At 33.4% G+C, this 22,747-nt stretch overlaps 1 protein-coding gene across 1 annotated transcript; it reads left to right on the top strand.

Annotated features, from left to right (window-relative positions):
- The first annotated feature begins 19 nt into the window (after nt 1-19).
- On the top strand, nt 20-21,911 carry LOC130903711 (death-associated inhibitor of apoptosis 2). The gene is made up of 5 exons (XM_057815948.1): nt 20-775; nt 1,144-1,364; nt 2,788-2,966; nt 21,186-21,501; nt 21,553-21,911. The coding sequence occupies exons 1-5, from the start codon at nt 255-257 to the stop codon at nt 21,876-21,878; spliced, it is 1,563 nt and encodes a 520-aa protein (XP_057671931.1). The 5' UTR covers nt 20-254; the 3' UTR covers nt 21,879-21,911.
- The last annotated feature ends 836 nt before the right edge of the window (nt 21,912-22,747 follow it).

Raw genomic sequence — 22,747 nt, forward strand, 5'->3', positions numbered from 1 at the left:
CCATCACCATCAAATATTATCAAGTGTCAGCTGTCAGATAGAAATTGAAAATCCCCTTTTTCTGTCAACAGCTGAGCCGAATAAAATTAAAAAATTAATTAAACTAAGCAATACCATATTAAAACAAGGTATATATGGTACAGTATCAAACTGTTTTTTATTCAGAAATATGGGCTGTTTAACTATATTTTTTATAATCAAGAATAACAATTCAACTAGTTACTTAGCATGATTAAACTTACACTACCAAAAAAATGAACGAAGAAGTGCACCGACTTGCAACCTTTAGCGAATGGCCAACTGACGCAGAAGTAAGCCCTGAAAGGATAGCGAAAGCGGGATTTTTCTCAACAAAACAAGGCTTAGAAGTGGAATGTTTTTCTTGTCATATAAAGATATCCGAATGGAACTATGGCGATCAAGTAATGACCAGACATATAGCTTTAAATCCCGAGTGTCCCTTTGTCCTGAATCCCACTACCTCAGGTAATGTTCCTATAATATCACCTACAAATGTACCTTCCACTTCTAGTAGAAATCCTTATAAAACATATGATTCTCGGCTTGCTACGTTTGAAAATTGGCCTGCTTCTGATATTGTTACACCTGCTAGTTTGGCTCAAGCCGGATTTTATTATCTTAAAGAAGGGGATAACACAAAGTGTGCCTTCTGCAAAGGAGTTGTAAGAGCATGGGAGATTGGAGATGATCCTGAAAAAGAACATATTAAACATTTTCCATGTTGTCCATTTGTTATTTTTGTTATCAAACCTAAGTAAGTACTGAAAGTCATTTCTCACATCTATAAAAAAACAGAAATATCAAAAAGATGTAGCTATACATTTGTGTATTTTTATTTATGTTGAAATTAGACTTTTCATAATTTGGTTTCAAAAGATATGCAAAAGACCTGTGATATATTTATGACTAAAATTATTAAAAAAAATTTCCTCACTCACTCACAATTAGGTGTTGTTGTATTTGCTATTTTGCATAATAAAAAGAATATATGGATTAAAAAAATAGTCAATGATTAACATCAATTTTACAAAATAGTTTTCAACATCTTAAGCCTTTTATTCTGTAACTTTGTAATCAATAATCTAATAATAATTGGAGTAAAAATTATTAATTTTTCCATAGATTATTTGCTCATCTCAACTCAATAGCTAAAGAATCTTTTTCTAATATAAATGTAGTTGGAAATGAACAAAATTTGGACGCACTGGGTGTATACGCTCATAGAGGCCCAAAAAAAGCTAACTTTGCAACAGTTGAAGCTAGACTACGATCATTTGTTGGATGGTCTTCAGATTTAATACAAACACCAGAAGTGCTGTCGGAAGCCGGGTTCTATTATGAAGGTATATAATAATTAAACAATTTGATTAATCTCATTTGCCCATAGTATTAAGTAGTTTACTTCTTTAATATCATAGTATTAATTTGTGAATTTAGTACACATTTACTTGTGTTGTGAATGTGATGTATATATAGTTTTGTTTTATCATACCTAACTATTTTTTCTCTCTTTCACTTCCGGTTTATATAGTCTATTTTTTTTCTTCAGTGGCAGCGCTAGACACCGCGAGGGTATATCAGAGGGGTCCTCCTGCAGAAAATTTTGAAAATTTAGGTGCTGAATTGAAATCATGCATTTTAAGCCTTTCTAGATTACTTTTTTGAGTCTTATATCTCTATAAGTATGGGGAGCATGGCTAAATTAAGAGATTTTCACTAATTTGCACTATATACAAAATTGTTTGTTGCAGACATGCTACAACATTGGCTTTTTTATATGCTTGTCACCCTGGAAGACCTAAATAATAATACAAATGCTTACAATGTGCAGATATTTGTAGAAAGGCTCCAAATTATTTCTGGATGTGTTGTCTGTCAAGTAGCAGGAGCAATTTCACAATCTTAAAGTTTGATTTCATTCTTCAAAACTTGCGTGGCCCCAGACAATTTTAAAACTTGAAAACCATGTAGACAATATTTACATACAATTGATTTATTTGTGTTTATTTTTAAGCATAACATTAAAATAACCTAGAATGGGGAAAATATTAGATAAAACCTCCACAGCTTTCTTAAAAATACTGACACGACAGCGCTGGGGTCCTGGGATGAGCGGTGCACTGAGCTGTAGCACTTGCCTGGTGCTGCCACTGTCTTTCTTACATTCCCCTTCAGTTTTTAATGATGTTTCCGGCCTCCATCATTTTTCTATTATCGGTTCTTGATTTGTTACTTTTTGTCTTTGTTATTTATTTATTAACACAAAGTTTTTCTCCGTATTTTTTTAGGGGGTTCATATTGTATATCCTATTTCTGCATCTATTTTCTTGACTTTTGTCACTATACCTTCAAGGTATTTGTGTCTGTCTTTATATTTTAATTCTTTATTGTATCAATTTTTTTGATTTTCATTTATCATGACTTTGATGTTATTTATGTTGACTTCCATTTTCATTCACTCTTTTTGAGAACAAGTCATTATTATTTTTGGTCTTTACAATTTGTTATACAATCAAACTATAATAGATTACAGGTTCTATGTTCTTATATCCCATCTGGTACTTAGATATTTCCTTTTTATGGGTTTTACTTTTGTCCATAATAAATATAAACTGTAGTGTACTGAAACTGACTGCCAATTTAAAATTTAATAATCTATCCCTATTAATTAAATCCTTTTTCAAAATATTTTTCATTACCAAAGTTTAAGTGGCTTTAATATAGCAAATATTCTTTCATATGTAGAATTTTGATGTGGTATTTTAGGTATGGGGGATCAAGTAAGATGTTTTCACTGTGATGGGGGTTTAAGAACGTGGGACCCACATGACGATCCGTGGACTGAACATGCAAGGTGGTTTCCAAATTGTGCATTTGTTAAATTGGTCAAGGGTCAGGATTTTGTTACTGCTTGTACTCTAGAACATATTACTGAAAGTAACGTGGTAAGTTTGTTAAAAATCAGGTTTTTCAACTATGTGCCACAAAATGCTAGGTACATATAAATATATAAAAAGGCTTTTGTGAACTTGATTGATGTGGTTTATCTGGTACTTCCTATAAATTTGAGTCGTTGAAAATGTTCGATCCTTTTTTTTCTACTTCAAGTTCTTAATTATGGTATTAGCTATTGGTAGAGAATGTTAAGTGTAATAACAGAATTCACAAATGACATTGTTTTTTTTCCTTGATTTATAATGGAGGTAGTTGTATGGTTCATATGACTGAAGTCATAGATGGTTTTAAATTCATTCCGTTCTCTTAGGGTACCTCATCTCATCATGAGTTGAAATGTACATGTGGAACCCACAACTTACTTCAAATAGCCTATATAGTATCAAATGAAAAATATATGTGTGCATTTATACTATTCGTAATGTTGAAGTTCGAATCCCATTCCAAGTATGAAGGCACACATATATTTTTCATTTGATATTTCATTGAACTGAAATTGACCAGAGAACAGTATCATAGTGAAGATGGGCCCTTTTTTGCCAGAATCTTTTCAGATCTTTCTCTTCACCACATCACAGATACTTTCTGAAGTGATGAAAACATTTTTCAATAACTGAAACATTTTAATTAAACAAAACATTCAAAATAGTTGTTTCTAGGACTCATTTTAAATTTATTCACTTATACTGGTATTAATTTTTTTTTATATTTAGGGTTGGACTCATACAACATAAGTGCTTACAAACCTAACCACTCTTTGTAAATATAACCATCCCAACAACAGTAAATAATTTAACCTCAAGTAGCTGCTATGTAAATTTGCAAGAAAGTCTTTTCTCTAAAAAAATGATATTTATTTTGAAAGCAAGAGCTAATTGGTGATTTTGTACTCAGTAATTGAAAATTTATTGCAAATTCTATTCATTGACTTCAAACAAGCATTCAACAGTAGGTTAATTGTAAAGAACATAGAAAAACTGAAAGTACCCCAAGAGATGGGTGAAAATGATTATGTTAAATTCTAGGAGAAGGGTGATGATAATAGAAGGACCATCTGAGAAATTTGAAATAAATGCTGGGGTAAGACAAGATGGACTTTCAACAACATCGTTCAATATTGTAGTAGAAGGCATAATATCTTGTAATATCAATGGAAGTATCATTAATATCAAAACAAATAAAAGCGTATGTTGATGATTTAATTCTAATAGTAAGGGACTGGAAAAGTCTTGGAAACACATTAGAAAAGGAGGATTGAAAATAAATCAGAAAAAGACAAAATAAATAGAAATCAAAAAAAAAGAACACGATCAGAAACAGTTAAGATTACTGACTTCAGCTTTGAAGTAAGTAGTCCACACCATTAAGTACTTGTGAATCATGATTAGCAACAAAACTGGAACAAATTATGAGGCAATTAAAACGAATTTATACAGGATCTAGGACATAAAGCAGGTACAAAATCATTGTGCAGAGTAAGAGAATAAGCCGAGCAACTAAATTAAGAGTCTACAAAATACAGAGCAGAAATTATAAGACTAACAAATATGAACGAAGAACAATAAAGAACATATGAAAGGAGAATAATTAGGAGAATTAATGGACCGGTGAAAGTTGGAAATAATGAGTACTGAGGACTATTAAATTAAGAAATGATTACGTTGGCACACATTTTGAGTGAGAGTTGTAATATCCAGTTCGGTTGCTCGGGCAACGATGAGGAGGACTCACTTGCCAGACTTGGATCGCCGAACTCACCAATGGGCCCAGAACCTATTCTTGATGTAGTTATGATTGTTGCGAAGATGGATAGAAACCCCTGGTGTGAGACAATCAAAGGCACATATACATGGACCTTTTGCTTCTCTCACTAAACTACTGTTCCAATTGAATAGGCACATAATAGGACTTTTAAGCGGACCAGGTCAACTAAGACGCCATCTTCACACCATGGGCATAACAGATCATCCGGAGTATCACTGGAGCATGGAGGAGGATGCACTACTCACACGAGTGCGATTCAAACGCTGTGCGGCTTGCCCAGCGACATCGAAAGATTCAAGCTAAAGCGCTTGATCGGCTTCTCAAAGGACATCGGCTTAAATGGAGCACGACGGGTCAACCATTTGAAATGTGGTTACAGAGACTAATGTTAATTATAACATGAGTTGCTATGCAAGAAATTGAAGACTTCAACAGAGGAAATGCAGTTGGTAAACATTTGATAACAGTTAAATGCAGAAAACTGTCATACCTTGATCATGCTCTTAGAGGAAATCGTTAGTTATATAACTCAATTCATTACTTTGAAAAAAGTATTTATTAAGCAAAAAAAAATTGACTAAACTTGGTTTCAATAATTCGAATCAACGAATGTCAAACTATTAAGAAATTCTTATTTGTATACAAGCTGTCTCAAATATTAAATCCTACTGTATACAATAGTTATAATTAATTATATTTATGGTCGTTAGAGTCCCATCAATATAAAATAAAAGTAAGTAATTTGATATGTTAATGGCCTAAGGGACTATTGGTATCACTTAACTTTGAGATGGGTTCCCATTAGGAGTGGTCAGTGTACAACTTGTCTTAAGTAATAAATCTTAACGTATACAATAATAACTAAAATATTCAGTAGGCAAGGAAAATTTATGGTTCTTCATAGTCACATTAATATAAGACAAAAACTAGGAAATCCGAGACGTTAATGGGGGGTAAAATAAGGGACACTGTGTATTACTTAACTAGATGATTAACAGAGATCAGGTCGCTGTTGGGATTGCTAACATTAGTGGGACCTAACAGGGCACAAAAAAAAAGATTTATTTTTGATTACTATTTGTTCAATCATTAGTTTTCTTTTTAAGTAATGTTTACTTTTAAAAAATATATTTGGAAACCTTGTCCATAGGTTTAATGTTACATATAATGTGGTTTGTATATTGCCATTTTATCCAACCGCAAAATTTGCTGATAGTTGATTTACATGCAAGAATAAAATTATAAACAACCACTATATATTCTCTTTCAAAGAAATCTGGGTTTCATTTCAGATTCGTTTTTATAAATAAACTCGTTCTGGGAACTTTAAACGTGATGACTCACCGTTTCTCTCAAGGATGAACTAGAAAGGAATTTTATAATGACGGTAGGAAAGAGAATTGAAAATTGATCCGCCCGATATGTTGAATTCTTGCTTGTTTTAGTGGGAAGGGTCATTTTGATTAAACATATTTTAATTCTTAAAGGTCCTTTTTGTTGAACTATCTATTTAAAGGTATAATAAATGGATAGATGACAGTTTTTACAATACTCGATTTGGTCGCACCCCTGTTAGATACACGAAATCCTGAAAGTCCTAGCAGTTTTTAAGGCCGCCTGACATGATACAATAAAACATGTAATACAATGCAAGTTGCAATATTTCTTGATCAAATGCGCAGATGAAGTTCAGCTGATTGTTTCTTGCAAGATCTCGCACTTCCAACTTTATCGGTTTGGTGTCATTTTTATTGCGTACAAGTTGCAATTTAGAGAGGAATACGTTTATAATTTGCTGATATTTGACTTACGAGTTTTTTATATGTTTCTTCATCAATTTTCAACTAATTTTTCTATTCTTCTCTGTTAAACTGTCCATCAGACTCCAAAAGTAAGGTAGCAGCAGATATAATTATTGCCAGTGATGCACTAGTTTTGTTATTTTCATTGTTAAAACCGACACAAAATATTAAATAAAGTTTGAGGTTAGGAAATTGTTTACTTTTGGAATTTTGATCAGTGGCAACCTTTCATACAATTTCTTAGGAAACAATCTATCTTTACACAACTAAGTGGAATTTCTGGAACCGTTGGCGGTATGTTTACACTACTACTAAGAATATTTGTGCCAGTATTTTCAAGACACTTTTACTGTCCACTGTTAAAGCGACATCATCAGCATAAGCTAAAATATTTATTTTCCCTCCAATATTTGCTCCTCTTGGAATAGCTTCAGTTGCTTTCAAACCTTTTTTTAGAACAAGGTTGAACAGAAGTTGGACAACCCGTTTCTTTGTCTTCATCCTGTGGTGATATATCGAAGGTATCTGTTTTACAAGTCTTATTATCTTTTCTGGTTATTCTCTCTGAGCACTTTTCTTCTTATTAGGGTATCATAAGCCTTCCTAAAGTCGATAACTAGTATATATAAATCTCTATCATATTCCCAGTACTTTGAGGTCAGCTCGTTCATAAGAAATATTTGGTTAGTAGTTGATTTCTCACTCATAAATCTTGCTTGGTGCTCACCGATTATTTCATCTCCGTATTTTATTAATTTATTAATTTATTTAATATTGCTTTAGACAAAATTTTAGTACAGTTCAGTAGAGGTATCCACCTGTAATTTGAGCATTCTAGCTTATCCCCTTTTCTATCATTGCTTCCTTACATTCTTCGGTTACTGGAAGTGTTTCTGTGAATTCTGTTCAAGTTGTTCAAGACATTTTTTAAAATCGAATTATTAAACATAATAAATATGAAGTAGCAAAGTAAAGATCTCGGTAAAGACGTACAATAATGCTTGTTGATTAATATTTTTCTTGTATAGTAACCATTTAAACTGTTTGAGTTTACCTTCAGTCTGTGAAGACGATTACTTGGTTATCGAAACGCTAGTCGGACAGTGTGTAATGTGTTGGTGTAAAGTAGATAAAGTGAAGATCTCGGTAAAGATGTAAAATAATGCTTGTTAATTAATATTTTTCTTGTATGGTAACCGTTCAAACAATCCATCATTTCAAAATAGAAGCCGATTACCAATGAAATTTGACAAAGACGACATATCTTCTTTAAGGTATTTTTTTTGCTACGGGCCGCCACTGATATACACCTCTGTCATAAAAAAATTGTTTGGAAGTTTTTAACCGTGTCTAGAATAGAGTCGAAACTAACTGTATGAAACTTTAGTTCGGTTAAGTAGTCACTATCTAATTAAAATACGGTATAGGAAAATCGCGACGAGCGGCCAGGCCGGCGGTGCTCTGCGACGATTCATGATTATTTTTATTAAAAAATGTTGGACTTTGCGGCTCCGTTTTGTATAATAGCGACATGTACATGGCTGCCGTGGCGTGGGTTTTCCCCTTTACTCTTCAAGACGTTATATAACGGTGATTTTAATGAAACGACGTAATGCCAGTATTTGGATGACTTTAGAAGACATCGTGGGTGTATTCGTTAACAATATTAAGTTAAACGATTCGCATATTTAGTTGTCAAATTGGATTTTTTACAAAAGGAAATTAATATATGCGGATGTCACGTGTTTTTTCTTGTTCAAGGAAACCCGCATATACAAAGTACATATTATACGAATTTTTTGCACTTATTCTTAGTAAAAACACATTACCCAATACGACTATCTAAGAAAAACACATTTTTTTGCCGAAAATCGATTTTATTCATCAATGTAATCTCCAATAAAATTATTGCAACGCTTCTCTAACCTCTCGAAGCCGTTCTTGTAGAAGGATTTGTCTCTTACCTAAAAATAGGCGTCAGTTTCAGCAATTGCTACTTAATTTGAGCTGGATAGTCAATGGGAGTCAGATCTGGATCATACGGTGGATGAGGAAGCAATTCGTTCAATTTAACCACCGTTGCCATTGACTTATGAATCTGTACATGGTCTTGGTGAAACAGTGATTTTTTCTTCGACATATGAGGCCGTTTTTCCTTGATTTTTCTTTTGAGCTGACTGTTGTGCCTCTGGTCATGGTTCGCCGGCTGAAGTTCACTTAAATGTTGAAAAGTACCGCATCGCATCGTCGTGACTATTAATAAGTTGACAATAACAGTAAGATTAATTACATATCGAATGTACTTCTCCGTTTGGTTTGTGACTCATTCGAATGATATTTGTTTTCGCGAGATTACATTTTCATGCACATTTATGCACACGTCCGCTCCAACCAGGGTCGTCTTATAAAAAACGATGTTTACTTCTCCACTAGTTTTTTTTTTTTAACAGATTTGATGAAATTAATGTATGAAAATTGATTTTTCAAACATTTCTTTCTTTCAATACGTCAGTTAAACAGTTCAAGGTATTAATCTCCATTCCAAACTAAAATATCAGGTAATAAGTGTAAATTCACAAGTAACTTAATTGTAGGATCCGATTTATCAATCCGATTTCGTGTCTGGTGCAGGATTTCTATCGCGAACTTTTCTCTCAAGTTCATCCCGTAAATGCTAGATATGATTTAAGTCCGATTTACTTGTTGGCTAATCCATAGCGGCAATTTCGACTCTCTACCTACCTGCAGTATGTGGACGGGCATTATCCTGCGTTATGATGAAGTTTTCGCCGATTAAACTCTCTTGAGGAACGACATAATCCCCTATGTATCGGTTCGCCATTAATCCTCCAGTTTCAAGAAATCCAACTCTTCCAACTGGTTCCATTGAAATTCCTCAAAGCATCTAGAAATCTCATCCAAAAGTCACGTCTTCTTTTATGCGCGAATCTTTATCTAGGTCTTCCGTAGCCGTGTCCTCTTCTATCACTACCATGCAGATACACTCTGCTTTCGGCGAGAACGGAGCCCCATCGTTCGTCAGTCCAATTAACGCGTTTTCTGGCAAAACGTAGACGATGAGTTGAATGTAATTTGGGGCCTTTTTAGCTCAAGATTAGCTGCTTATTCAGCTACTCATAGCCACTCCTCGTGTTTCTCTGAGTTCTTATTAGACTTTTTTGGAACACCAGTGAAAACCCGATTTGTACTGATGATGATTCGGTCATCTCTCTTGGATGTACACCTTTTTGAACCGAGTCTTCAATGATATTTACCAGTCAATTGGTAACGACGTTAAATTATGGAAACAACAGACTAACTCATGTTCAGTGCACTGGCCACTTCTCGCTGAGTCTGACTTTGAGCAGCTTCATAATTTGGTGTGTCCATGCTCAGGTAGAATTCTTGGTTAAAGTTTGTTGGCTAACTGCCAACAGCCTTCGTAGTTTCCAATGTAAATCCGACACTACGATATCACAATTTCTTTTAAATTCGATTTATAAAAGATGTCGCAGACGATCCTGTGTATTTTATCGTAATAGATATGCACATTCTATGACCACATGATCAATTAGTAATTAGTTTTGTCAACTTGTTCGTACCATGCACGATTACTCAGTACTACGTAAACAATGTTGATATTATATATTACATATTTATAGAATAATTGAAAGATTTGGTTAGGATTTGGTTTAATGAGAATTTATGAGAATTATTACAAAAAAACGGTTTTACCGTCTCTATTAAAAGACTTTTTTAGTAAAATCTATTAAATTGCTCTCATATAAAAAATAATAAAATTATAATAAAATAATAAAAGTTTCTCCCTCATATAATTTTTCAAGTGGTTACTTCCATAAGAAATTGGAAATAAAATTTCTAAAAGTGTATTAGTACTTATTGAAAATTATTTTCTTAAGGTAACCGTGAAATTAACTTTGATTAAAACAATTATATTGAAAGAATTATTTTATTGTACTCATTAGACAAAAGAAAATTGATAATATACAGTTATAGAAATAATTAACGATAGAAATAATAAAATTTGCGAATATTTACACTAGAACTTCTTCTAATTTTGAATATTCAGTCTCTTTTTGAGAACCTGAGTACTAGCTCTCATACCATCTTTTTGGTAGTGTGCCTAGTGGTTTCGTTGTGTTCGGCTATTGGTTTTTTCCCATTTTGCAAATCTACTTTCTGCCATTCTTTCAACATGATCTCTTGAACCTCGTACACGTCCTTTAACCCATCTTACCACATTTTGAATTGCTAGTTCTTCTGGAATATCTTGATTCCTTATTCCACCTTTAAGGCTCAGTCCCTTAATTGTTCTCGGCGTTTCCATTCCAACGGTCTTCATTATTTTTCATGATCATTTGTTTAGTAGCGTGCCTAGTGGTTTCATTGTGTTCGGCTTTTGGTTTTTTTCCCATTTTGCAAATCTACTTTCTGGCATTCTTTCAACATGATCTCTTGAATCTCGTCCACGTCCTCTAACCCATCTTACCACATTTTGAATTGCTAGTTCGTCTATAATATCCTGATTCCTTATTCCATCTTTAAGGCTCAGTCCCTTAATTGTTCTCGGTGTTTCCATTCCAGCTGTCTTCATTATTTTTGAGGATCATTTGTTTGGTAGCGTGCCTAGTGGTTTCGTTGTGTTCGGCTTTTGGTTTTTTTCCCATTTTGCAAATCTACTTTCTGGCATTCTTTCAACATGATCTCTTGAACCTCGTCCACGTCCTCTAACCCATCATACCACATTTGGAATTGCTAGTTCGTCTCGAATATCCTGATTCCTTATTCCATCTTTAAGGCTCAGTCCCTTAATTGGTCTCGGTGTTTCCATTCCAGCTGTCTTCATTATTTTTGAGGATCATTTGTTTGGTAGCGTGCCTAGTGGTTTCGTTGTGTTCGGCTTTTGGTTTTATTCCCATTTTGCAAATCTACTTTCTGGTATTCTTCTCGTATATCCTGGCTCCTTATTCTATATTTAAGACTCAGTATCTTAATTATTCTCAATGCTTCCGTTTCAGCCGTCTTCATTATTTTTGTTGACCATCTTTTGGGTAGTGTGCCTGGATGTCTTTAGTAGGTCCTCAAAGGCTTTAGTGAGGTCAACAGATCATAAAACATAGGCTTCTTGATTTTCCTATTACTTGATCTATTACGAATATTGCGTCCACCACCAATCTGTTCTGCCAGAAACCCTGTTATTCTTTCGATGTTGGATTCTTATTCTCAAGTTTCATCGCTATGATGTTGGTGAAAAGTTTTGCCACTGAGTTTAACAAAGTTACGTTTCTAATATTGTAGAGATCCCATTCGGATGTTTTAATCTTCTCAAATAACGTAACGGATTCTTTTTTCAGTTTCTCTCCTTCATATTCAATGAATTATAATCAGTCGTACTGAAAAACATTGATAAAGTTGATATTTGGGGAATTGGGAAGATTCCTTATCATTTTATGAGTTATTTTGTTAAGACAGATTTTAGATTGGCTGGGGAGTCGTTCTCTTTCTCATTATTCTACCTTCAAAAACGCAGACTCCTCCTAAAGGAGGCCATTTTTCTGAAGATTTAACCATCAGTTTATTGTTGTTTCTGGACATCTCGAGAAGTTCCTCAGATTCCTTAGCTATTGTTATGAATCTTTTGAATTGTCTTAGGTATGGAATGTTTTCCAGTAAGACTATTCCTTTAGTTTCTTGTTGACGTGCCATCTCAAGAGGCCATAGCAGGTGCAAAATATGCCCTTTTTAGGCAAGATTGTTTCCTGGTATCCATATTAATCACAACTTTACTTTTGTTGGCCAGTGATTTTAGAGTTTGGTTGTACTCTCAAGCTAGTTTTGACGTGCATTCAATGTAATTAGAGTTTTTAAGGCCGCTTGATTATCGGAGAGAACGTAAATGTTCTCTCCGATATGTTAACTGCGTTAAAAAGAGTAAGTGATTTTTCTAGCGATATGCAGAGTTGTATTTTGGCCATAAAAATACCCAAGCTAACTCCTTGTGCTAGCTTTGAATATCTGTGCCCATTATGCTATGAATGGGATCCATTAGTTTTCAAATGCTTTCTAAATCGAATATAGAGTATTGTAACCAGATCAATATTTGAATTTTGTTTGTTTACGTCCCAATCAACCAGATTGGAAGAATGTTTTTATTGGAGCCATTTAAAAAACTGGAAGTTCAATCAACATAAAAATATTTTTGGTAAAAAAGCTTTGCTAAAGGACGGCTAAAAGTAGATTTGTTTATTTTCGCACGCGCTCAAAATCTGCTACTGAAAACTGTCATTTTCAAATTTTCTACAAGGTGAAAACTCTATACGTTTTTTTTTTATTTTTATATTTGTTGTAAATGTCTTTTGTATCTTTCGATTTCATAAAAAGCTTTTCAAATAAAATCAAACGCGGGGATGTGTTAAATAGAACTATGTAGGATATAACATGGAACTGTCTACAAAAGCCAAACGACAGTTGTTAAATTCGAAACATAAAAATAAAAAGTTACAGCTGATTATGGTTCGAACAATCAACTCCGCCATACCGAAAGGTTTAAAATGATCTCTATTCACTCCAACGCTGACCCACCCACGAGATTTATTTTTGACAGTGCTGGAACTGCAAAGATTCAAATAAGGTGATGTGATTTCAAGAATAAGTTGGTTTATACATCGTACTGTCATTTTTTAATGATTCGATTGTCAAATATTCACAATCGACTTCGTTATTCTTATATGTTCAAATTATTTTTGACTCTAACAAAAATGTTTTTGTTTGTGAAAAAAAATTTATTTGAATCGACGTAGGGACACGAGTCTTTAGTTCTTTGATGTTAATAAAAAACAAATTCTAAATTTAGTAGAGTAACATTTGAGGTAATGCTGGGTCTAAAATGCAATTTACCTTTTTGTTTATTGCAATATCATTTATGTTGGTTATTGACACGTATTAAGAAAGAGTAGATCTAGATTACGAAGGTGTGAATGTAGTAAAATGAAGTCTAAACGCCGAATCTTCTCTGAGAAGATTAATAGAGCTCTTGAAAGGACTGTTAGACAGTTTTTTACACTAGAAAAACCAAAATCAGACGACATTATAGACAGCGAAAAAGATGGATTTCTATCATCATCAAGTCTGTTGATGATGCGATTTTTTTAATGATGCAACTGCTCTAAGTGTGCATAGATCACAAGAATGAGGCTCTACCTGTGGAAAATTCAATTGGTTCAAGAATTAGAGCCGCAAAATGACAACCATTCGCAAAAAGTGACTGTATCGTCGGTTCTGGAAAAAGAGTAGCGATTAGTTATTATAAAACAAAATGTTTTAGACTAAAACTCATTTTGAGCTTGATGGTTACCTCAATAATCAAAACTATAGCTACTACAATGCGTCGAATCAGAAATAAGTATGAAAAGTCACTTCTTTCGTCAAAAGTGACTGTATCATCGCTTCTGGAAGAGGAATAGCGATTGGTTATTATAAAACGAAGTGTTTTAGACTGAAGCTCATTTTGAGCTTGATGGTTACCTCAATAATCAAAACTATAGCTACTACAATGCGTCGAATCAGAAATAAGTATGAAAAGTCACTTCTTTCGTCAAAAGTGACTGTATCATCGCTTCTGGAAGAGGAATAGCGATTGGTTATTATAAAACGAAGTGTTTTAGACTGAAGCTCATTTTGAGCTTGATGGTTACCTCAATAATCAAAACTATAGCTACTACAATGCGTCGAATCAGAAATAAGTATGAAAAGTCACTTCTTTCGTCAAAAGTGACTGTACCATCGCTTCTTAAAGAGGAATAGCGATTGGTTATTATAAAACGAAGTGTTTTAGACTGAAGCTCATTTTGAACTTGATGGTTACGTCAATAATCAGAACTATCGCTACTGCAATGCGTCGAATCAGAAATAAGTATGAAAAGTCACTTCTTTCGTCAAAAGTGACTGTATTATCGCTTCTGTAAGAAGAATAGCGATTATAATAAGTTATGGGCGTTATGTAGATATGCTGGACAATTCTTTGGTACTAGAGTTGCATAACTTTATTGTTATGCATAATTGAAGAACTCAATACATTTTTGGTACGAATACGTGAAATTTTTTCTGCTAAATTTATCTCGACGGGAGGTGACATAAACTGGCGTTTACGATATGAACTTTCGCGAGCAGTGTTAATAATATATCGCAGCTATTAGGTGTATCAAAGAAAATTTCCCGATAATTTATTAATATTCATATAATTTTTTTAAAATTTCGTCGAGAATACGTTCCGCGCTACTGATACTAACAAACGAAAATGCAACTAATTTTCGACCCACACACACAACTCGTGTCATTTTATAACTACCTTTTTAAGAACTATAAACTGTTGAATTAATGTTTTTCAAAAGAATTATGAATCATCCAGAGCAGATTCTGCAGTGTGAAATTCTAATTTTTTCCAAAAATTTATGGAAATTATTTGTGATATCAACCTCCCAAACAGCTCTTGTTTAATATTGACACGTCCTTGTTATTCATTTAATGTGAATATTTGAGGTCGAAGCACGTCTTCAAACGTTAATAACAGAGATTTTTTTTCTAACAGCGTTGCATCCGAGGTAATTTTATAATTTTTTTTCTTCGTTGCACGCGCTTGTTATGTCATACTTTTTTACTGAAATGGGTATTCCTTGTTGTGATTCATTCCTAATTAGTTATATTAGTAGTGAATTATGCTAACAACACCCACTTGTCAATTGCAATTTTATCGTTAATGCAATTCAGCAACTTTTACATATTTATATTACTACTACGCAATTCCTTTAGAATTGCTTCAAATTTTTTCAAGAAGAAATCCCATATTTTCGTCTCTTTTATGTCAGAACAATGAGCAACCAGCACTGAAAGTTATTTACTATTATGCACCAACAATTTGAAAAAACAAAAATGTTAAATCTTTGAGATCAAACATTTTTAATTTGTATTTAATTAGGAATTTAGAATTTTTTTAACGCATCTTGTATTCAAGAAATTGAATATTAGCCCAGTTCCCAGAGACCAAAAGAAGGGGTTCACCTTACAAAAGGTGGGGTAAAAGATTTTATTTTTTGATTCCGTTTTAATGGGTTTAAAGAGTAAAATATAAAAAATGTGACTAAATCTGGGCTCGGCACAACTTTTGGTAGCCGAAAAACCTCGAAATTTCTGGACATTTTTCGGTTTTTTCGCAATATCTCGAAAAGGAGTAGTTCTAGTCCCCATACAAAGTTGTAGAGCATTAAATTCCTTACAAATTTCATACTTAACTTTTCCTTTTACGTCCAATAGGCGGCATCTCAAAAATTGACCATTTTTCATGGTAAAAAAGCCAAGTCGCCTTCTTTTGTGTGTGTTATTACGACCCATGCATTCTTTGATTCTATTTTTATGAAATAAGGTTCTCCAGACCCCCCCTTCTCCAGATTTAGTCACATTTTTGATATTTTACTTTTTAAACCCATTAAAACGAAATAAAAAATAAAATCTTCTACCCCACATTATGTAAGGTGAAATCCTCTGGGAACTGGACTATATAGAAAAACATTTCTAAACTTGGATGGAATTTTTTTAAACAACACTATATATGTTATTTGACATACAATTTGGACCAATTGCGTTGAATGTTATGATTTTGGGTATTTTCGATCGTAGAATTTTCGTTACCTTGCAATTATTGTGTCGTATAAAATTGTTCAGGCTTTCACTTTGTCGAATGGGCTATAAAAACAATTGGCAATTAATTTTTAATTATGACAGAGACATGAAACAACTACTAAAATTAAACAATTAACACGTCCCACTGAAAATAATGAGATAAACTACAAAATGACAAAAGCAATTATTTTTGTCAAACGTATTCTTAACAACTTGGATATAAATGTACTCATGAGAAAATATTTCTTTTGGTAAATTAGCAAATAATTACTTTTGTCCTTACGTCGTAGTAACCATTATTGCAAGATTTTTTCCGCGCAAATATTTTTTATACATTTGTTCATCAACAACTTGATGAATATGGAAGACAAGACAAGATGTCCTTCAAAATACCATATAATAAACCGATGAAAGTTTTTTTTTAAACTTTTCGTTATGAAATGGCACTCAATATTTAATTTATAGTATAAATATCTTTAATTTCTCACCTTTTCCTATATTGTGTATCATCTTTAATGTATGTCTATTTTGTAGAAAATTAGTTTTTAAAACAGGTAAAAATATTGATTTTTCGATGTATGTGTGTCGATATTTGGGTATCATATACACTGCGATCTAAGAAATCTATTATGTCCCCCTTTCTTGCTAGGCTACTGGGGCACCCAGTATTTACAGCAGATCCATCAATCCTACTCCTCTTAAAATGTGGGATGGCGTCAATTGCCAGAGATCTCAGTCTTCTATTTCAACGTCCTCCGCATTATCTGCTAAGCCTAGCGTCTTCAGGCGTTTGTTGAGGCGACAGTGCCCCGAGAGTTTCCCAGAAGAGTCTTTGCCTGTCTCAGCCCCATTAGGTTGTCCCAATAAATGTTTTTGCTCGTACCTATCTTCTTTCCCGGTGCTTTTTCCATTGTTTTGTAGCTGATACCACAGAAGGCTTCAGTTCCCATGAACTGTCTGTCATATCTGTCCCTTATCAGCTATTTCATTTCCCTCGACTCCTGTGAGTCCCGGACCGGGATAAATTTCTTCTTGAAAAATGCTTCGTGTGTTCCCTAAGCTTTCAGAGTGTTTGGTTAAGTAGGGGCCCAGGTACACTCCTACATTCCAGTTCTGTCTGTTTTAGATCCGTCCTTATACCATTTAATGCATATCTCTTCAATTCTTATACTTATTCCTACAGCTTAGAATTGAAGTAATTTTTTTCTCAAAGCTAAACTTTATCGATGTATTATCCTGAGGCATGTCTCAGGTTCGGGATGTTTCGATCTATTTCGGTTTTTATCCAAATATGGTTTGATATTGGTTATTTGCATAATTATATCAATTAATCGATAGCTTACAACATTAATATCAGAATTAAAATATGTTTTAACCACAATAAATATTTTTTTTATCCTTAGTTGTCATAAAATCAGCTATCATTTGAAATATTCATATCTGCAATGAAATTGTTTAGGTCTTTTTTGTCATTGACAGTTTCTCATTTCTATGTGTGAAACATTTCTAAAAGTTTTCTTTTCCTTGTATTAGATTCCATTCAATAAATTTTTGAATTTTTATAATTGAATGTATGTTTTTGTATCATATTCGATATGACTGTTTAATCTATTTTCCAAATACTTAGATGTCTGTCCTATGTAAACAGTGTTAGAATCATTACAAGGTACTTGATAGATATATAATATTACATCTTTTGTTTTTGAGTGTTTTAAATTTTAGTTTCATCATGATGTCGTTCAATTTCTTGGATTATGGCTAGCGCTTTTTGCACTTACAAATCCTTTTATTGGTGTGGATTACTCCCTTCTTCATTTTAGTACAATTTTTTTGTCATGGCCTCGTTTGTCAGCTCTCTTCATTCTTTTCTGTTTCTGCATTTGACTTTCCAGCCTACTATTTCTAGATTTTGGTTTAGTGAAATATTAATGTATTATGTCCGTTATGACTAATACTAACATCATATTTATTAAAAATAGTTGTTGGGAAAGTCTTTGTACATATAGGAAGGAAAGGTGTACTTTATATCCTTTTCATGAATATGTTATTGATCATTTGTTTCAGGATTACTTTCTCTTAATGCAGTTTGTTCTTTTTGAATAGCTAAATATCTAAATTCAAGATCTGATAGTTGGATAGCTCTTTTCAACCAAACTAACAATTCTGATTTGTTGCGACATAACATGATGTTTAAATATTTTGGCGGTCAACTTGGTTTTGTATACCATTCTGTTTTTATGTTATTAATAATTTCATGTAATGTTACATCAAAAAAATCAGTCATCAATCATCTACATAACAGAAAAAAAATTAAATATTCATGTTGAATATGCTTAAGACAGTTTCCTCAAGATCTCCCATTACTAATTGTGCTATAACACTTTATATGGATGCCACCAAGTCTTGTTATGTAATAGTATACTATATAACAAGAGATAAACATTTCACACGAATGTAATTATCAAGACGAGCCGCTAGCATTATCTATGAATGTAAGAAAATATTTTCTATCCAGTGCGTTTCATAAAAAAACAGTTAAGTCCGGGTTTCGAAACCCTTCCATGCAGCATTGAGCTTTTTTGTTAAAATTATGTAGGTACAAATACCTAGAGATTCATTCGAGGAAAAAGTAGATTAAATTCTGAAAATAGCAGTTTCCAAATGAACTTATCTTCATTAATGTATATTCTTTATATAGGGCTTCGTTTAAAAATTTTTGGAATTGCTTTGGTATCAATATGTTTTGTTTTGCGAGGACGTAAGGCAGGTGAATTTTTTTTAAAAAGCCATTATTCAAAATGCTAAAAAAATAACATTTCTAGCGTAAATCTTGATACAATTAGTATATAAGAATTATTTTAATAATTCTACCAAGATTTAAGCTAAAAATTCTATTTTTTTAATACAATATAATTAAAAAATATTTTTGTTATTTATGTTTCAAGATTTCATATTCACGTCCTTAATGAGAGTTGATTTATTACCTATAGGATTGTAAGCCCCGTTAGTAAATTGTTTGAAAATAATTTTATAGAATGACCAAAATGCGAATTGGAAGATTCTGTTTCATACAAAAATTATTGATCATACATCGTCGTACATAGTAAGTAATTACGCGAAATATCAATTCATTAAGTTGATTAAAAGAGAAAACACGATTTGAAAATTCCATCTAAACATACAAACTGATAAAGTTGAATAAAGTATCGTGAAAATAAACATAATTTTTGATACGCGGATTGTGCACAAGAATAGTTTTTCTGCTACTCCGTTTTATGAATTTTTTCCTTGAACTTTCCGTTAACAAATCTAACGTTTCTTGGCAGTTTTTTCTTTAGGGAATTATTATCAAAATCGTCATTGTTATTATCTGTATTATAAGTAATTATATGTATTATTGAAATGATATTTAATCGGAATTGCTATTTTTGAACGTCGAAGATTCCACTAAGAATTTGGCCAAAAATATTGATTTCAAAAAAAAATCTACGATGTCTGTTTGTAGATCATTTTATTGTTATACTTCTCCTAATCCTGGTATATTGTTATCTAGCATCAAAACAGTGTACGCGAAAAAATAAAACAATCGATGACAGTTTAAATATTTAAAAAATTACTCACGTCAATAATTGAATTGGTAATATTTGTTTCTATTGTTCATATCACAATGTGACATTGCTGATATTTACATTAACATCGTCTTATATACTTAGTATTAAAAAATTTTTACATACAATGCGTGGGGCAATGACTGAACAAAAATCCAATTCAATAATTTTTCAAACTACAAATATTTTGAACAATCTATAATTTGAAATCCATATACATTTGTTAGCAAAAAAATCATTAGTGACCCTTATAAAAGGTTATCTACCGATCCAGCACTCTCAGTTTACCAACAAATGAAACACATCTCCGTTAACAAAAAACAAGAATTTTACCTGAAAATGGACACAAGTGATAAAGCTCCCAAGCGGTACCCTATGGCGACAAGGCAGGGTCAGCCAAAAGTTGACATTGCGCTAAACATGAGTCAGTGTGCTGTTCTAGAGTTTATCATCGTTACTAAGAGACTGCATATCGCTGAGAAATCAGACCCTCACTGGTGATCAAGTCCAACAAGAGCTCAGAAAGTGGATTTAAGGCAGCCAAAAAGACTATAAATTAACCCTGTGCAGCCTAGCTTGTCTACGATTTGCTGAGAAAAAAGCAGAGTGTGCCTGCATGGTAGTAGTAGAAGAGGACGAGTCTACAGAAGAAAATATGGCTTTTGGACGAGGTTTCTGGATGCTTTGAGCGGGCATTTCATTGGAAGCAGAAACCGAGTTGATTGAAACTGGCGGTGGATTAATGGCGAACCGATACAAATAAATTTTAAGGGGATTACGTCGTTCCTTATGCGAAAACATTATCATAATGCAGGACAATGCCCGTCCACATGCTGCTACGGATTGGACATCACGTAGCCCGGTTTTAAATCCTATCAAACATTTCTGGATGAAATTAAGAGAAAAGTTCGCGCCTGCTTCGAAATCGAGTCTCAAAACAGAGCTCACTGAAAAATGGGATAGCATCGAACTAGATCGATTAAAGAAACTTATTCGATCCATGAAACATCGATTAGAAGGCGGTCCTATTAGGGCCAGGAAAGGGAACGCTAAATATTGTTGAGTTAATTTCAAATAAATTATAATTTTGATGAATTTAAGCTTGTATTTTCTTTTCAGTTAATTATAACCTTTTTTCATTGCTTAAGATTCCTTTGAATTTGATATTTTTTCTTTAACAAAAAAAATAACCCAATAACAACATTATAAAGCTAAGACTTTTGTAGCTAGCTTGCGACTTGAGTCGATTTTTTTGCTAATGAGTGTACAATAACCACTGGGTTAGGAACATCGAAATTTCATTTTTACGTAATTATCAAATTGTTTTCGCTCGTTACAGAGGCCCTCAATACAAAAAAATCACACGACCCGTCGACGGAGAGAAGTTACTGAACGCGAAATTCAAAGTTATCTGTCTAGTCCGCAAGCTTTAGCTGCCCTCAGCATAGGGCTGAATGTCGAAAGGGTGAAACGTGCAATAAGAGAAAAGCTAGAACAAACCGGAAGGCCATATCAACAGCCTGATGCTTTAGTAGAGGCAGCACTGAATCTTCAACACGAAGAGGAAGATCCGTCTTCACAAGATCACTACAGTACTCCAATAGACCGTAATACTTTAAGGACTTTTTTTCGTGCGGCTTTGGATCAAATCAATGGTGAGAATAAATATTTTTCCTTAGTGTAGTGTAGTTATTCTTTTATTTCAGAACAACAAAATGAGCAGATAGAAATCCCAACTCCTGATACAACTCAACAACTCCTCCACGACGCTGTTCCGACCCCCCAAGCGGACTTAGATACAACACCTCATCCTAATAACGTACCGCAACTGGTAAAATCCGTTTCACTGGAAGAAGAGAATCGATTATTGAAAGAGGCGCGTTTATGTAAAATTTGTATGGACAACGAGGTCGGAATCGTCTTCCTTCCTTGCGGACATCTAGCTACCTGTGTTAAATGTGCACCTAATTTAGAAGATTGTCCTGTTTGTAGGTCAACAATTAAAGCTACTGTAAGGACGTTCTTGTCATAAATTTTATTGATTGTATTAAAATATTTGTTTGTATCTCTTGTTTCATTTATTGGTCTCCTTGAAACATTATAATTAATCAGGTTGTTTTCTAATCCCGACATTTATGATAAGCAAATGACTACGAAAAGATTGATAATTGAACAACGCTATCTATCAAACTGTTCAGATTTTTTTTTCAAAATCAGTCCTCAATTAGCGCCATTTATAGCAAACTTTATGGCGTACTCTATGTAAACGAAAGTGTGGAAAAAATGCGAGAAGGAACAAAACGTTTGGAGACCAAGGAGGACGAATAAGAGCAAAGGATGTCAAAAGACGACAAGAAAAAATTCAGCGTGATTTGCTTGTTACGAATCTGCCGTTGTTTGTGCTGGGTGAAAATTGACTTACTTGTTTCTCAGAAACGGTCCATTATTTTTTCAATTAGAAGGCACCAAATGATTGCGCCTATTCAAATTATCCATTGATTAAGAACAAAATGAAAATAACAGCTGATACGTGTTAATGAGCATTATCAGCACATCGTTGGCTGCATATCTACACGGCTTCCCTCGCTCGCCTCAACTCATTATGGGTGCATGACAATCATGACCACAATCAATCCCGTTCCACTTAGTCCAGAGCGTTGTAATCGTAAACCCAAGTAGAATGAGGCGCTTTGAGCGTTAGGATAAATATCAACGAATGACAAAAATATAAAGCGAAAGCTTTAAGAGGTTATGTTATAATTTATAAGTCATTGAATTCTTTAGTGGAGTGCCTAACTGATTTATATTAAAGTGAAATTAGAATATCTTCTGCGGCGATAGTAGTTCTTCCATAATTTTCATCTGTCTTTGAAAAATTATATAAGAAACTAATTTTAAATC

Source organism: Diorhabda carinulata, chromosome 2 (assembly GCF_026250575.1).
Source record: "Diorhabda carinulata isolate Delta chromosome 2, icDioCari1.1, whole genome shotgun sequence".
Classification (NCBI taxonomy): domain Eukaryota; kingdom Metazoa; phylum Arthropoda; class Insecta; order Coleoptera; family Chrysomelidae; genus Diorhabda; species Diorhabda carinulata.